The sequence below is a fragment of the Salminus brasiliensis genome, chromosome 12 (genome assembly GCF_030463535.1).
Source record: "Salminus brasiliensis chromosome 12, fSalBra1.hap2, whole genome shotgun sequence".
In the NCBI taxonomy this organism is placed as follows: domain Eukaryota; kingdom Metazoa; phylum Chordata; class Actinopteri; order Characiformes; family Bryconidae; genus Salminus; species Salminus brasiliensis.
Genome location: NC_132889.1, coordinates 24633335 through 24647809, shown reverse-complemented (window position 1 = coordinate 24647809; position 14475 = coordinate 24633335). Strand labels below are relative to the sequence as shown.

General features: G+C 41.5%; 1 protein-coding gene across 1 annotated transcript in view; it reads right to left on the bottom strand.

The window, feature by feature from the left end:
• Nucleotides 1–14475, bottom strand: part of tmem104 (transmembrane protein 104) — a 73870-nt gene that overhangs the window by 41428 nt on the left and 17967 nt on the right. The window contains exons 7-8 of the mRNA XM_072693736.1: nt 12713–12812; nt 9563–9659 (exon numbers count right to left, since the gene is read on the bottom strand). Of these exons, the coding sequence (XP_072549837.1) occupies nt 9563–9659; nt 12713–12812 (197 nt within the window). The remainder of the gene's footprint in view (nt 1–9562; nt 9660–12712; nt 12813–14475) is intronic.

Sequence of the window (14475 nt, the reverse complement as noted above, 5' to 3'; positions counted from 1 at the left end):
ATTTCAAAAAGTGCAGAATGAGGATGAGACTGCACACTGAATTCTTGATCCATGTCTGCATGAAGGCCTATTCACACAGGGGCTGACAGACAGACAGACAGACAGACAGACACACAAAAACAACTCATCAGGTTTTTAAAAAACACATTATTAATCACGTCTTTCAAACTGAGACTGCGATGTCAGATGTCCCAAACAGATGAACTGCAGCGTTGCGTAAAATATTTTCTATGTTCTGCGTTGTATGGATGGATAAAAATCAGGTGATCTGAGCTACGCTGTCATGGCCGCAGATCAAACAGATAAGCTTTAAGACCTCTGCGTTCGTAGCAGGACACAAAAGCTTATGTTTAGGTATAACACGCTGAAGTATAAAAATGCAGAGTGTAAAGTAAATATATGGTGGAGCAGTACTATGGTAGAGTACTTTACAGAGGCAGTAGTTTTCTAGGTGCATCCTAGTCTGTTCATGTCCACAGAGAATCATAAACCGTAGCTTCTCTTGCAAATGAGCACTCGTGTGGAGGAGGGAAATGAAAGAGAGCAGAAGCGGACAGGGAGTTTACAGAGCACATATGGCAAACAAAAATGTGCCAGACTTCTTGTGATGGTTCCACTACGCTAAAAATCGTGTCTGTCCTTTTTTCGGCTCGAAAAATTATCATACTAGCTGTGAAAAGGTTTTTAATCTACAGTGGTAGATTCTGCTGTTAGATGAACAGCAGTAGATGTGTTACAGAATCTTTCTAGAGCTTGTTTCTTTGAAGCGTCAAGGATCTGTTTGTTACTTACTAACAAAAGACTCGTAATGCACTGCGGTCCATATTCTGCTGATGCAGTGACCTACGGTGTTGATAGGTGCCCCTGTCAGAGACTGCAGTTCCTAACAATCACTCGAATCTTTCCTTGGACACCGACAAAACAATAGCCGCAGTCATAGATAGTGTCACAGCTGGAGTTGAGCTTGACGGTGGTATCAACCCGCATTACTACGCAGCAGGAGCAGCGGCTTGATGACCGTTTAACCAGTCAGTGTTTCGGGTTTCACCGGCTCTAGGCTAAAAGCTAACCTCGCCTGACCCTACTACTCTTCAGCTAGCTAACCACAACCTACCATACTGACTGAACAATCCAAAAACTTTTGTTACAGGTCTAAAAACAATGCTAGGCTAGGCTGGGCAGATACCGTGGGCCATCAAGGTGACTGAATCAGCCAATAAAAGCAAAGCTTACCATACGATCGACCGTGACCATCCACAAAAATGAAAATCAGTGTTATTTGTAGATAGTACGTAAAAAGACCCTTTCTAGCCTTCTGCATGAATGTGTTCAGAGGTCCCCAACAGTCTTTAACCCAGAGTTGAAGTGTACCCAGAGAACCCAGAGAGAAGTTTCAAAGTTCTCATTCTCTTTCTTTACAAATGCAAGAGTTCGCTGCAAAGAATGATCGATGCGAGAGTGCCGTTAGCATTTAAATGCCATACAGGACTTAGTAGATAAGGCGGTGCTTTTGAGAAGCAGAGGAAAGTCTTTGAACTGGACACCAGAATCAATCAACAGCAGATGAAATCTCAGCCCATTGATCTTAAGAGCTTTCGGCGACCAAGATGACTAAAATGGCAGCCCTGCTCCACAGCGCGAAACTGTAGAATTGATCAAAGAATGGCTCGAACCGAGCAGACAGGCCACCTTCTGTGCTGTTTAGACTTCCCCCATTATGCTGGAATTAGCCTTTTCTCTTTGCCACAATAAAGGCTGCGAGGCTGTTCCCTTGGAAGCTGATGGTGTCGGAGAGCGAGAGGATTTAGGGGTCCGCAGAGGCCACTGAAGAAAGTGCACTGTACAGATGTATTGACTGTTTTTCTGTGTAGCTAATGCCTCTGTAAGGTGTCCGAGTCACACCAACACTCAAACTCTATCAGACAGGCCAACCTGACAAGCAGCAAAAAAAAAAAAAAAAAAAAAAAAAAAGCGCCTCAGCCACTCAGACACCTGCTTCAGATAATACGATGGCATCAACGGTCAGGGCTTTTTTTACAACCCTCTCGCGCTGTTAATAGACAACCTTTATCTCACTTGAACCTTTTTTTTTTATGCAGTTTTTAATGACCCGTTCCCTCGCTCTCGTGCGCATCCTTTCTGCACTCATATTTCCTGAAGCTCAGCACTCCCCGGGTTTAGGGTCAAATTTTAAAAATAGTTATGCTCAGGGACAGCTGGTGGACGAAGCCCAAAAATAACCCATCATCTGTTGCACCACTAAAACAAAAGACAGCCAAGTGTGACTACTCCCCCACAGGACGAAATACATAGCCAACAATGAAATCAGAGGGAGTGTGTGTACTGGGGCTCATGTACTTTCACCAAGTTTGCCTGAAAAGGTTAAGGTGGCATCCAGCCGTGCCCACGATCGGTCTCGGTATCAGTATCAGCCAAAAAAAGAAAAAAACCCACACAATGTCTGAATATTCTTAATTATTTCTTAATTATTAAAAGTGCATTGCTTTTTAACATCTCATTAAAACTACATGTAATTACATTATAATGTTATTACATTATCGATATATTAGTGGCATAAAATGGTCCCAAATGACAATTATTGTTAATTGCTATTATTTCTGGAAAATTTTATCGCAAAAAAAAAAAAAAAAAAAAAAAAAAAAAATATATATATATATATATATAATAAAAATAAATAAATAAATATATATATATATATATATATATATATATATATATATATATATATATATATATATATATATATATATATATATAAGATCTCGACAGGCCTGAACATCACACGAGCTGAAAACATACTAAGCTAAAACAGGCCTAGCTGCTGGGACAGCCAACCTGTCATCTTGCTAGCTGTCCTTGTCGCCTGAGCAGAGGGCAAATAAAAAGAGAGAAGTTTGGCTTCTGAAAAATGATGTTTGATGTGCAGGACATCAACAGAATCGTCCGAATGAACTGCACAAATAAATCACGCTCAGCGTGTATCTGATGACAGTTGGCCAAGTAAAGTATCGTTTCAGGAATCGATATCCAGCCCAACAAGACAGCACTAAACACTCCACTCTGACAATCTGCCAGGCAGCCCAAAGCAGTCCAGCAGTCCAAGTCTAAGCATGGACACATGCGGGCCTGAAAGGTACAGGAGGCTGACCAGACCTGTAAAAACAACAGCGAACTCAAAAGTGGTTTGGAGAAACTGATCAGCTGCTCTAAAAACAGTGCTCTCTCTCTCTCTCTCGTTCTCTTTTATGTCCGTCTTTGATAGCCACCCACGCTAGGATTACAGCCACGCTATGTGGTGGTATAATCATGCTCGCTTCTCTTAATCTATCCCATTTCTTCACTGAGGCCTCATTGGGACGCTAGCATGGTGGATATCGGCCTCATTCCCTGTGGGGCACCATACGGGTCTCTAACAAAAGGATCAAGTAACATTAGAGCTGCCGGCACATCAGAGCCCCAGCAAAGCTTTACATGCTTTCCATTTAAACCACAACCAGTCGCATACTAGACAAAGGGCAAAACAGTAGGGTGGGCCAACTTGAGAGAGGGGTAATCAGACAGAAAGAAAAGAGGAGGGGAAATCAAAAGACACTTGAGATGATTGCGAGTCCATGTACGATTACTATTCCCAAGTAACCTGAAGATGAAAGTTTCTGCATGAAACGACTGGCAACAGACGCTAGAGGTTATGCTGCATCTCTGCAAGCCTATTAAACACACTGTTAATCACACTTACTGCTAACATGGAAAGACTGTAATTACACTTCTCTCATTCACTCTAAGCAGACAGGGTTCTGCATAGTACTGGAAAAGGGTTCTTTGACTCACAACAAGAGTAGAACCCTTTCAAAATGTCAAAAACAACATGATTATTATGCTCAGCTCAACCTTGGATGCGCCCCCCTTGACATGGCTCAAGTCAACCAGCTTACAGTCAATGTTAATCGAGCTGTTGACACGTCACTATCTAGTGTAAGTGAGGATCAGCTGTGGGAGAAACTGCAGTAATGCTAATTTTTGCTCGCCAGTCAATGAGGATTTACGGGTTTGGTTAGCATGGAGCTAACAAAGGTGACGTATCTGTTTGGACACGGACGATCTTGGATATCTGAATATTCAGACGTTGAGCTTGTAAGCACGACCAATCACATGAGCCACCACAGAAACCACCTGGCAACATGCTTGCTACTACCTGAGACACCACAGCCACCACCCAGAAACATAGCAACTGCCAAGCAAGCACTAAGCAACTCCATAGCACTTATTGCAAGTACCTAGCAAATCCATAGGCTACCATAGCAACCACACAGCAACCAGCAACTGCCAAGTAAGCACCAAGCATTTACATAGCACTCATCTAGCAACCACTTAGTAATGCCGTGGCAACCATATTGCAACATGATAGCAACCACCTAGCAACCACACAGCAACCACCTGTAATAACACAGCAAATGCCTAGGAAGCACTAAGCAACTCCAAATCACTCATCTAGCAATTACTTAGCAATGCCATGGCAACCACTTAGCAATCCCATAGCAGCCACTAGCACCAAGCAACTCAAATCATATTCATAGCAACCACCAAGCAATAACCGTTTACCATAGTGACCACACAGCAACAGCCAGCCTTGCAATTGCCTGATAATGGAAACTACTTGCCATACAATCATTCTGCTGCTTTTTTCAGAAAATAAACTTTTTTACTGATTTATATTATTATTTGAATTTGTGTAATAAATAATAATTGCAAATATGCTTTTATTATTAGAACTTAGATTATGAATTATTATAAAACATAGCACCACATTAACAAATTATGGCATCTTGGGGTTTTTTTAAATTATTTTCCTTCCCACCTTCCCTGCCTTGTTTACCGCTCATCTGATTAAAATGTTTTTAACCTCATTCATTTTCTTTTCTTCAGTTCTCCTTCCACTGCATCTCAACGACTTAAAAAGGTGAAAATTAATTCCAGAAATAAAACCTTTATGTATCTGTTCAAACACAAAAGAGGAAGGGAATAAGCCTTACAACGGTCCCCTCTCAGGAACAAGGAGCTATTGTTTTCATAAAAGAAAACCATGAATATAATTTACTGTTCAATACCCCTGTTTATGGATGTGTGTGATGGGAGTTCGCAGAAAACCAATGCAAAACCAAACTCCGAATGGCTGCAGTAATTGCACGGCCTTCTCGTCTTTAGCACACTCCTATATCAAACTAATGGCATAACCATAAAAAAAGAGGTAATTACAAACTCCAATTATGTTTCGTTATTTTGTGATTCGTTTTCTTTCGGGAACAAATCAAGACAATACATTTTCCAAACCTGTTTCAGGTTTCTTTCCCCCCCTCTGCATAACAAACCTAAATAATTAAGAACCTCCATGTTTCGCTGTCAGAAATTCTAATGACTGCCCGGGTGAGACTGCACATGTATTCGATTAATGGCAGAGTACTCGAATAAGACTCTGGGCAGCACACATTCACAAGGGTTATAAAAGCCTGTGCATGACTCCCTTAAGACAGACTTCGGTCTTCACATTTTTAATTTTAATCGGTTTTGCTGATTAAGGTAGAACTGCACTATGGACATATGCCTGTGGACAGAAGGACCAAATAAAGCCATGCTTTAATAAGTCTACGTCCACTTAAGTGCCGTTAAGCTCTGATGCTTTCAGACCACCTAAAAATGTGATGTAAAAATCCCACCTGTTGGACTTTCATACTGAATAAGGTGTGTTTTTGGAGTTTCAAACAGAAACAGAAGGGGGTTTGAACCACTCTTCATGCAGCAAGACCCCAGAGAGGCTGTTAAACTTGTTGCCCAGCGGCTAACTTGTTGATTGGCTGAACCAGCATCAAAATTATCCAGCCGAAAAGGGAAGCAAGGCTCTAGTATCTATTTCACTTTTTGGACAACAGAGGTTGACATAGTCTATAAACATAAAGTTAGCTTAGCAGTAACACAGCCTAAAAACCAGGAATGTCACTGTAAAGATAATCGGCTTGTTTTCTGCCTGGATTTCTCATCGAATGCAACATCATACAATCTCAGCATACATGCACAAAACGGACAAAAGTATTGGGACACCTGCTCATTTATTGTTTCTTGTGAAATTAAGGGTATTTTTTAAAAAAAGTTTTTGTATTATTCTGATAGTTATTCTGATGTAACTATATTTAAGGTTTTCTACTAGATTTTGGAAAATTGCTGTGAGGATTTGATTGCATTCAATGACAAGAGCGTTAGTAAGGTCAGGATGATCACTACCCTACCTCATCCCCAACTCATCCTAAAAAGTATCGCTGGGGACTTTATACCCGTTAAGCCTAAACCTGGTATTAGGCATGGTGCCAATAGGTTCATGTTTGAGTCCTATTCTATTGGCAGTACTTCTCCACATGGACTAGACAAGCTACGTGTCAAGCAATGGGTGCAACTTAAAGTGGCTAAATGCATCCAACTCTAGCGGAAAGCCTCGGCTCATCATGCATAATCTTTAACAAGGCAACCAATAAAATGGTTATGACCATGGGGCCCTATCTTACACCCTGAGCCATGCTCACTGCTATCGTACACCCCGACAACAGTTGTTTAAATAGCAACGGTGCTTGTGAATATATCTGCGCCGACAGGCGTGGTGGTCTCGAAATGAGGGGTGTGTTCAGGTAGATTTCTGGCATATTGCTATCTTGGCAGCAGAAAACACAGGTGTGCCACTGACTGAAAACAACCTAGGCAGACGTCAACAGTCAGACATTCATTACTATCTATCTGGCAGTGATTTGTCAACACAGACGTGTGCCCAACGCGCATACACCCCTGCTTTGTAAATAGCAATCTGCCAAAGTCAGACGGTACCTGGCTCTTAAAAGGAATGGCAAGTCACATGCTGATTGGTTGATTGCACATTACGCCCAAAACACACCCATGAATAATGAAGAGACTTAGTACATGCCTTTTGCGCGTCTCGAGCCGATCAAGGCCTACTTTTCCCGTTGTTACAATAGCAAAGACACACAGACATGCCCTAAATCAAGCTGTGCTGTGCGCAGTTGACAGCTTACCTAAGATCGCTAATATAGGACCCAGAGTGTGTATCTCAGTTAATCAAAGCATAAACTGCACCTTTGAAAATCTCTGACTTGGACAGGTGGGACATTATGATGGACAAGACCAACACGTGGCAGTCTGCACTGGGTCACTGACCCCACCCATGACTGAACCAGACAGCTCAGTTTAGAGCAGAGGCTTTAAGAGAGCCGTCAATCATTGCCACTGCTTGTAATAGAAACATTTAACCCAGTCAAATCCAGGAGCGATCTGAAAGAGTATGCACAGACAGACTCAACAGCTCGGAGTTCATAAGTAGACCTGATTAATGCTTCTTTAGAACACAATGCTTCACTGAAGACAAACAAGTGTAAGGCCAGTTTTCAGGTACTGCACAGAGGCTTAGAAAGTGGGGAAAGACATATGGCAACTTGGTGTGACCTCAGCTTCACCTTTCTGTGTTTGTGAAAACACAGGAGAGTTGAATGCTGAGGACAAACTTACCATGCGTCTGCAAGGTAAACAAATTTCTGAGGGAGATTATAAAATCGGCATGATTTATTTTGGGTTTACATGTGCTAAGAGGCTTATCTGAGTGAGGAGATAAAAAAAAAAAAAAAAAAAAAAAAAAAAAAAAAAAAAGCTGAAACAATGCATTTTATGCGGATATTGTGCGCCTGCCTTCCTCTATTTCCAGGAACATGGTGGGAGGGGAGGAGGAGGGGGGCAACAAGCGGAGTAAAGAGATCAGCACATCCATCACTGTCGGCCAACAGAGTTAAGGCAAAGCAGGAAATCACACCAGCTTCTGCTGTTGCACCTCTCTATACACACTTCAAGGGCACGTGTGTGTGTGTGTACATACACACACCAACACGCTGACACTACCTCTGGAAGAGAGAGAAGTCTTAGGAGATTATTCAGCGATGTCCATCTCTCTGTCACACTCCCCCCACCCCACTGGATCTCTTGGATTTAACTTCAATCCCCACACTTTTTCTAGGTGCATGTCAACATGCGCGTGCAAGAGAGAGAGAGGATGAGGAGGGAGGGAAAGATGGAAGAAGAAGGAAGAAGGAAAAAGGGAGATGACAATAAAAGGTGCAAGGACAAAGAGAAAAAGAGGGGAGTTTGATGAAAGGAGAGACCTGAAGAAGGGTGGAAGAACAAAGGGGAGGGACAGAGAAAGAAGGAGGGAGAAAGAGGGAGGGAGAGGAAAAGAGGTAAGATGAAGGAAGGAGAAAGAAAGATGGGGAAGGGACAGAGAAAAGGTGAGAGGGAAAGAAAAGAGGGCCAAAGTGAATGAGAAGGACTAAGAGAGGGAGAAAGAAAGTGTGGGTGGGAGGGGGAGAGAACGATGGAGAGACAGGGAGGAAAAGCAAGCGAGGGGTGAGAAGGAGGGGTGAGATAATGGGAAGGGAGTAAGAAAGAAAGTGACAAGGCAGTAGGGAGAAAAAAGAAGAAGAAAAAAAAGACAGGAATGGGAAGGAAAAGAGAGGGAGAGGGAGGGAGAAAGTATGAGGGAAAGAAAAAGAAAGAGACAGTAGTAATGAAAAGCGGTGAGGGAATCAGAGGGGGAGGGAGAAAAGGAAGGAGAAAAAAAAGGTGGTATGGGGAGCGAAAGGGAGAATGAGGGAGATACAGGAAATGGAAGTGAGGAAAATGAAGTTGTAAGAAGGAGGGAGGTAGAAGGTAGGGACTAAGAGAAAGAGGGAGGGAGCTAGAAGAAAGGAGAGAGAGGAAGAAAGTGGGAGCTAGAAATTAGGGGCGTGAGGGCGAGAAAGAGAGGTACAGAGACAAAAAAGTCTTATTTGGACGGGATTAGCTGTACATGGGGAGGTGAGGTAATGTAATTATTACCAGAGTTTCTCAGTGATTCTAGTCCTGCCTAAGTGGGCATTGTCAGTCACTTTTACGGAGTGTGCACAGACGCCTAAGTAAAGATTCCGATGCCATTTACCATCCTCAAAACGAGCCGTAAAAATATGTTAATCCTGTGTGCATCAACATGTGGTAAATATTCCGTTATATACTATGAGTTTTTTTTCAAGGAGGCACTGGACCAGATCTCCAGTGTCCTCAAGACCTTATGTCCTTCAAGTCCGTGGCAACATCAGGTTCCACAAATCATATTAAATCAAGTAATTGTGTAGCACCGTCTATAGCCAACAAATGTGCTATGAACATGTAGATGCTGATTTCCAAACTAACATTTAATTATTACTATAAATGGGGCATAAGATTAGTTAAGTTGTCATGGGAAGCTTTTTTTGGAGGTGATGGCAGTGCGCAAGTCGAGTAGCCACTCCCATCTCACTCCCATTTTTTTTTTATCCCGTGCGAATAGGTCATACATTTTATTTTTACATTACTCCACCCAATACTCCCAATTTAAAGCTGATCCTGTCTGAATAGGGCTAAAGAGAGGGAGAGAGGGGGAGACAGAGAGAGACTGATGTTTTAGATTCTGCACTTCTGTACTCACCAGAAACACTCTGTAGGCATCATTCCGTTTCACGGGTCCCCAGCACGAGTCAGTGTCATTGTACTTCATACTGCCAGCACTGCAGGAGTGATTCCCACTGTAAGAGCGCGCATACACACACACACACATCCATAACTAACGGCATCATCACAAAAAAACTTAAATAATTACCTGCAGCCCAACAGGAAAAGTTAACCAAACATCAAAGCAATCTGATTGGCTTGATCGGACTGCTCATTCTCTCACAGCAACTATTGCTGGGTTGGACAACCTTTACAGAACTCTGTTAAACTATGGACTATATACAGTGAGTCCAAGAAGTATTTGATCCCTTGCTGATTTTCTTCGTTGGCCCACTAATAAAGACATGATCATTCTATACTTTTAATGGTAGATGTATTCTTACATGGAGAGACAGAATATTAAAAAGAAAATCCAGAAAATAAATCTAAGGAATATATATTAATTGATTTGTATTTCATGGAGTGAAATAAGTATTTGATCCCTTGGTATTCATTAGCAGTTCTGGCTTTTACAGACCAGTTAGACACTCCCAATCAACTTGTTACCTGACCTGAAGCCACCTGTTCTCACTAATCACTTGTGTGAAAAACACCTGTCCACAGAATCAGACAGATCACACAGATTTCAAGTCTCCAACATGGGTAAAACCAAAGAGCTGTCACAGGACCTCAGAGTCAGAATTGTTGACCTTCACAAAGCTGGAATGGGCTACAAAAAGATTAGTAAGGTGTTGGATGTGAAAGTAACAACTATTGGTGCAATTATCAGAAAGTTTAAAGAGTATAACATGACAATCAACAGACCTCGGCCCGGTGCTCCAAAGAAGATTTCGCCTCGTGGGGTGGCAATGATGCTGAGAACAGTCAGAAATCGTCCTGCAACCACTCGGCAGGAGTTAGCAAATGACCTGAAGGCAGCTGGGACCACAGTTTGCAAGGAAACAATTGGCAACACTTTGCGCAACAATGGATTCACATCCTGCAGTGCCCGAAAGGTACCCCTGCTGAAGAGAGCACATGTGGAGGCGCGCCTCAAGTATGCCAATGATCATTTGAAAGATGAACCAAGTTATTGGGAGAAGGTTTTGTGGTCAGACGAGACCAAAATTGAACTTTTTGGCCTCAACTCCACCCGCCATGTGTGGAGGAAGAAAAATGCTGCCTATGACCCCAAGAACACTGTGCCCACCGTCAAGCATGGAGGTGGAAGCATAATGTTTTGGGGGTGTTTCTCTGCCAAGGGTACAGGGCTACTTCACCGCATCACTGGGAAGATGGATGGAGCCATGTACCGCACAATCCTGAGGGACAACCTCCTCCCCTCTGCCAGGGATCTGAAAATGGGCCGTGGTTGGGTCTTCCAACATGATAACGACCCTAAACATACAGCAAAGGCAACAAAGGATTGGCTCAAGAAAAATCACATTAAGGTCATGGAGTGGCCCAGCCAGTCGCCAGACCTCAATCCGATCGAAAATCTATGGAGGGAGCTGAAGGTCAGAGTTGCCAAGCGACAGCCCACCAACCTTCATGATTTAGAGAGGATCTGCAAAGAAGAGTGGGCCAAAATTCCCCCTGGTGTGTGTGCTAAACTTGTGGTTAACTACAACAAACGTCTCACCGCTGTGCTTGCAAACAAAGGCTTTGCCACTAAGTATTGAGTGTGTTTGGCAAGAGGGATCAAATACTTATTTTCCTCATTGAAATACAAATTAATTAAAATATATTCTTTAAAATTATATTCTGGATTTTTGTCTTGATATTCTGTCTCTCCATGTTAGAATATATCTACCATTAAAAGTGCAGAAGGATAGTGTCTTTATTAGTGGGCAAACAAAGAAAATCAGCAAGGGATCAAATACTTCTTGGACTCACTGTAAGTGGATACAGAGAAACAAGACAAGGCAGATACTAAACAACAAAAATATCACCATGCTAACGTTAACTCAGTTCCACTGTGTGATCCTGCTAAGTTACTTCATCAGATTTAAAAGAAGCCTGCTGTCAGATCACTGCCCGGTTCAATGTAGGAAAATTGCTCTCCTTTTCTTTGTGTGAATTAAACAGTGCTCAGACACTTTGACTGGAAAATCCCAGAAGTATTGCTGAAGTGCTCTGCAGCTCTGGCTACCAGCTTTCACAAAGACCTGAAGCAAGACGTCAATCTCTGCCACCTTCCCACAACTCAGACAGGCCAACAGGGTGAAGAGTCTGTAGGCAAAGGACAACTTTGCACCGGGTGTTCTAGCTTCAGCCACAGTAAACAAGTCCACCTATTCTGCCCCTCCAAACAAGAGGTCATGCAAGTTCAACGCAAACAAGCCTACAAAACATCCTTCCTAAAGGTGTCTAATGGACTTGAACCAAGCTAAACATCCTAAAGTTTGGTTCTTCTGAAGCTTGATACATCGGAACAGACAACAGCAACAAAAAAACATCGGAATCAGGAATTAGGCAGCATTAGACTATTTCAGATATCAGGTTCCTATTCCTACCACTGTGGATGATTCAGTATGTTTCTCTAGAATACATTTCACATCAAACCATCCTAAATGACTTTAAACGTTTATCATTTCATCATGCGCACATTTTGGAAAATCTGTGGAATTCCCCTTTAATGAGGAAGCCCATTAAAACATAAAACAGGTCTCCACACCTGCAAGTGCATATATATAAGTTATAGTCACAACGTAATAAGGCGGCTCGAGAAGTGCCACCTTAGGCGGAGAACAAGTCTGGCCGACTCTGCCTGGCTCATATGGGATTTCTAATGGCACACTCCTTGGCTAAGGGTTGCAGTGCAATAAAAAGATGTCTGGGAGCCAAATAACAAGGGCCAAATGCCAAAAAAACACGAGAGAAGTCACAGAGGCTAAAGGCCAATTCAGACACAGAGGGGGGAAAAGAAGGGAAAAACGGCAGAACCAGAGCCATCTGAAGTGCCTGAGGAACTGAACCACACTTCTGCCAACAGTGAGTTTAAGCACTCCGGGTGATGTGATAAATAACACACACAGTATTACATATCAGAGTGGATAAAGATCAGAGCGCTCCAAAGTGCCAAAGCAGGACAGTGACTCGCATTTAGAAAAGAGGGACTAGGCTGTAAGAATTTGGCTGAACTCACCAGGCCACTTCCATCAAGGACATGGGCACAGCGGCAGCGTAGATGGCCAAATCTCCATACAGGTAAACGATGATGCAGATGTAGAACATATTGACACCAACTGTAAGACAACAAAGAACAAGGAAGGCCGGGTTAATCCAGAGGTGGATGGTACTGAGCATTATTGATGAAATGAATTGTCACAACCTTTTTTAAATATGGAATATCCTGGTATCTCTGATATTCAGGCTTGTATTAATAATGGTAGCTTGAATAATCTATCCATAGGAAAGCACTGCCAATAAAGTGGGCAGCTCTGGAGCAGCCTCACATGAGCCTATGGTTACAATGCCCAATATCAAACATCATTAAGAAGAGTATAGCAGGAATTATAGCCATCTATCGAGTATTTAAGTCAGGGTTGGTATCGGAAAGAAAAAAGTGGTATCGGTGCATCCAAATCAAAATCAAATCAAATCAAATTTTATTTGTCACATACATAGTAATACACAGTATAACTTGCAGTGAAATGCTTTTTTGACAGTCTGCCCACATCAAAGCTATACAATAAAGATCTACATTTAAACTTAACTAAACCTTAACTTAATGAAGTAAAGTGCAAAAGTGCAAAAGAAAAATTAAATAAAAAAATAGAATAAGTTACATTTAAGTTAAAAAATAAAATATAAAAATATGAAAACATAGAAATATAAGCAAAAAAATTAAAATACAAATATATATATACACAGATGAAATAGTGCATGTCTGTGTGTGTATATATATATATATATATATATATATATATATATATATATATATATATATATATGTATACATATGTACATATCCCTATCCAATACTCTTGGGATGAACTGAGGTGGAGCTTGTGATTCAGACCTAATCATCCAACATCAGTATCTGAACTCTGTCTTACTGTCTTTGCAGTGAAATGCAATCAGATATTCACAGAAATTAAGTGTATAAGAGTAGAGGCACTTATCTTATTGCAGCAAAAGTGGACTATGAATATCCCTATTAATATTACAATTTAATATGGTCAGAAACCGACAGTCAGTTTAACATAGGGCTGGGCAATATGGCGATATTTTGTGGTACCGTGATACACAATATGCATTTCTAAGCACATCAAGAATATTGGTAGTGCTTAAAAAACACTGATCAGCTGTTTTATTATCAACAGTGTAATTAGACGGGTTTAATTAGATGAAGTGCAGCAGAAGTTACATAAAACGAATTGTATTCTGTATGGGAGAGTATCTGAATACAAGTTTTTAAGAATATATTGCTTCTGATGTATTAAGTCTGTGATTAAATCTATTGTGATAAAAAAACGTATATTGAGAAAATGTTTTTAAATATCGCAATATCGTATTTTTACCACATCGCTCAGCCCTAGTTGAACAGCCACATTTCCTAAACCCAAACAGCAAAAACATAAGTATATTACTTATACATAAATAATGCAACAGCATGGGGCAGAGCTTCCACAATGTCTTACAGCTTTTGTTGGTTTCCGTTATCTATCCTTCATTAGTTCATACATTTTTCTAAGACTTTATCCTTTTGCTGAAGGATAGGCTTGTGTGTAGTTTACATATTTGTTACATTCATCCATGTACGGTATTTAGCTGACATTCCTATCTAGAGCCACTTATAAGGTTACTCGTATTACAGAGGTGAGCCCATGTATTGTTAGGAGTCTTGCCCATAGACTCCAATTGGTGTAGCGCAGCATAGCCACACAGGCCGAGAACTGAAACCCA